The sequence below is a fragment of the Centroberyx affinis genome, unplaced genomic scaffold (assembly GCF_046629955.1).
Source record: "Centroberyx affinis isolate AG114_WGS23_722 - 3 ecotype Tasmania unplaced genomic scaffold, CSIRO-AGI_Caff_v1 ptg004416l_1, whole genome shotgun sequence".
In the NCBI taxonomy this organism is placed as follows: Eukaryota; Metazoa; Chordata; class Actinopteri; order Beryciformes; family Berycidae; genus Centroberyx; species Centroberyx affinis.
In genome coordinates, this window is record NW_027282094.1 from 27,501 (window position 1) to 30,359 (window position 2,859).

Consider the following 2,859-nt stretch of genomic DNA (forward strand, 5'->3'; position numbering starts at 1 on the left):
GTTTGCAATAATGAACTTGATACTGGCTATTGAGGAGAAGATGAGAAAAAAAAACAGCGTTCAGGGAATTCTTCCATTGCCATTGTTTTTTCTCAGAGTCGCTTACGTCACATTCAGCTGTTTTCTCATTGGTCGTGCTCTGAAAGGTCACCAACAAACTGGGTCAAAGTTGAAATCAATCGAACTTTGAGTGCAGCGGCATGATGGGAAATGGGAGCGGCGTGCAGCGTGGGCGTCAGGCTCTCTCCGTAGGAAAACACTGGCTCAGCCGGCGCTAAGTGATTTTGCCGGTGGACATGTGTAGGCGGCTTTAGTACTACTGCTGCTGATATTATTGTTACTGTTAATGTAACTGGCACATTGGTGGAGAGTACCAGGATCAGCCGGGTACCAACCCCACCACTGCTGTTATTATTACTGACAGCATTATCAGTATAACTGGGACCTCAGAGGAGAATACTGGAGGACTTCCTACTAGAGAGTGCGGGTGAAGCAGCTCCTTCTACCACTACTGCTACTACTGCCAGTTCATATTTGGCATCACTACTTCTACTTCTAGTATAAAGTCTCTCTGTCTGTGTATCTAGACTGGTGGAGGAACTACGGAGCAGAGCAGTACGGACCGGACTCTGTGTGTCTGTACCAGAAGTCCGCCTTCGTTATGGAGCAGTGCACCAGGAAGATGACCTATCCTGACTGGGGCTCCGGCTGCTACAAGGTTACACACACACTCTCAAGCCCTTAAAAAACATGAAATGTGTACGTGTGTGTCCAAACTTGTGTGTCTGATTCTGTGTCTGATTCTGTGTCTGATTCTGTGTGTGTTCCAGGTGTGGTGCTCGGCTCAGGGCCTGACGGTGTACGTTCAGGACCGTTCGTTCCACTGCGTTCGTAAAGGCCAGCTGCTGAGCGTGAGCGTCCGGGTCAACGACTGGGTCTACAACGGCGTCCTGATCTGCCCCGCCTGCACCGACTTCTGCGACGACTGTCCGCTCCCGCACCAGCTCCCGCCCGTCAACACCTCCAGGAGCAATCCCATTGGTCAGTATCACCTCTCAACCTTTTTGAGGTGTTGTAGCTGAGGCTCTTATTCTGCGTTCATGTCAATATGGGCAGGATGGTAGATAGTATCTGAAATTGCTGTTCAACTTGGCTTCCAGTTGGTAAAACTTACTTGGAACTTGGGGTTTGGTGTTGAACCGTATTTCTTCTGACGTACCGATTTCTGACATTACCAACAAGGAAATACCTGCAGTCAAGTCTAGGGAATGATATATTCATTTCAAATAAAAAAAAAAAAAAAAATTTTCATCACATACTGTAAGTCATTTAGTGATCACAGCTCCCAACTGGCAGGAAACAAATACTCATAATACTGGATTTTTGGTTTGTGAGTGTTACTGACGTTGCAGTGTCAGGTTTGCTGTAAAACATGAACTCAAATGCAGAACTCACTTGGGCACTGGAACTTCCTGTTGATCCTTCTGGAGGTGTTGTGTCTAATTTGTCCAAACATCAGTGATGGGAGGTGATTATAACCCCGATGACATACCTGTCATCTACCGCTGCTTTCCTCTAACATCTAGGTAGCTGCTCACCCCAAAATAACAACATGAATAGTTAAGTCAGATAAAACGTCACAGATTTTTGAATAGTCCATCAAATAAAACTGCCTTTCTCTACCTGACTGATTTTCCATTGGTTTGAATGATCCCTCCCTGGGTTATGTCCCGCCCCAACATCCTGTTTCAACATGAAAAACATCAAATCAAGGAAGTAAAGATGTCTTCAACATGTGAGCCATTTTTTGTTTTTGTTTCAGACCCCTGCTCCAGTTCTCCAGGTCTGGCCATCACTCTGTGGTTCCTACTGCTCAACCTGCTCCCCCTAGTGGCTGGAGTACTGCTGTGCCACTGCAGCTGATGAAACACACACACACACACACACACACACAGAGGTAGCGTGGACCCATATAGGAAAAGATACAGATAATTTACTGACTCCTCAGTTTAAAACTCTAATCTGTAGCCCACCATGGATGTGGGTTTGGACTCCAGGCCTCTTCCTGCCTCCCCTCTTTCCTTCCTTCCTTCTTTCATTCCTTCCTTCCCTTCCTTTCCTCCCTCCCTCTCTCCTCAAGCCCTAAAAGCCTCCACCTTTGACTTCCTTCCACCCTTCCTCTCTTTGCTAATTCATTATTTCCTTCCTTCCTACATTCCTATCTTCATTTTTTCCCTTCCTCATTTCTTCCTCAGGACCTTACAGCCTAAGTTCTTTCATTCCTCTGTTCATCAGTTCATCCATTCCTTCCAGAAACTTTCCTCCTCTCTCACCACTGTCAGGGATCTTTGTGCTAAAACTCCTTTATTCAGTCGATGCAGTGGAACATTTGTGGTGGTGGAACCAACATCTTTTGGAACAACAAAATCAGATCAGATCATTTCACCAGAACCATATATAATCTCTCCCCCAAGACACACAAACCTTATATCTATCTTTGTTGGACCGCGGTACGGCTGAAAGCCTAATGGACTACAGCAGTAATCCAGAGACACGTCACATGGCTTTATGGGGAAAGAGAAGATTTCTTTCAGTGGGATTTACCCGATCATCTTCTTGCCAGAATGCACAACTTATGCAGTAATAGTTTACTTTAACTCGGGATCATTCTGCATCCTCAAATTCCACTTTTTTCCTGATACTCTGTCGATCCAAGAGGGGGAATTTGTCTTTTCACCGACACAACGCAACAGGCGGGACGGAGTGAATCCTCATCACATCGCCCCTTGATTTAGTGTCTTGCTCAAAGACACTTAGCAGGGCGGAGACTTCAGGACATGAGGGATTGACCGAGGGACA

General features: G+C 46.0%; 1 protein-coding gene across 1 annotated transcript in view; it reads left to right on the forward strand.

Annotated features, from left to right (window-relative positions):
• lmln (leishmanolysin-like (metallopeptidase M8 family)) overlaps window positions 1-1,948 on the forward strand; it is a 13,770-nt gene extending 11,822 nt beyond the window's left edge. The window contains exons 14-16 of the mRNA XM_071543939.1: window positions 588-718; window positions 831-1,041; window positions 1,823-1,948. Of these exons, the coding sequence (XP_071400040.1) occupies window positions 588-718; window positions 831-1,041; window positions 1,823-1,923 (443 nt within the window). The 3' untranslated portion in view covers window positions 1,924-1,948. The remainder of the gene's footprint in view (window positions 1-587; window positions 719-830; window positions 1,042-1,822) is intronic.
• Window positions 1,949-2,859: the final 911 nt, after the last annotated feature.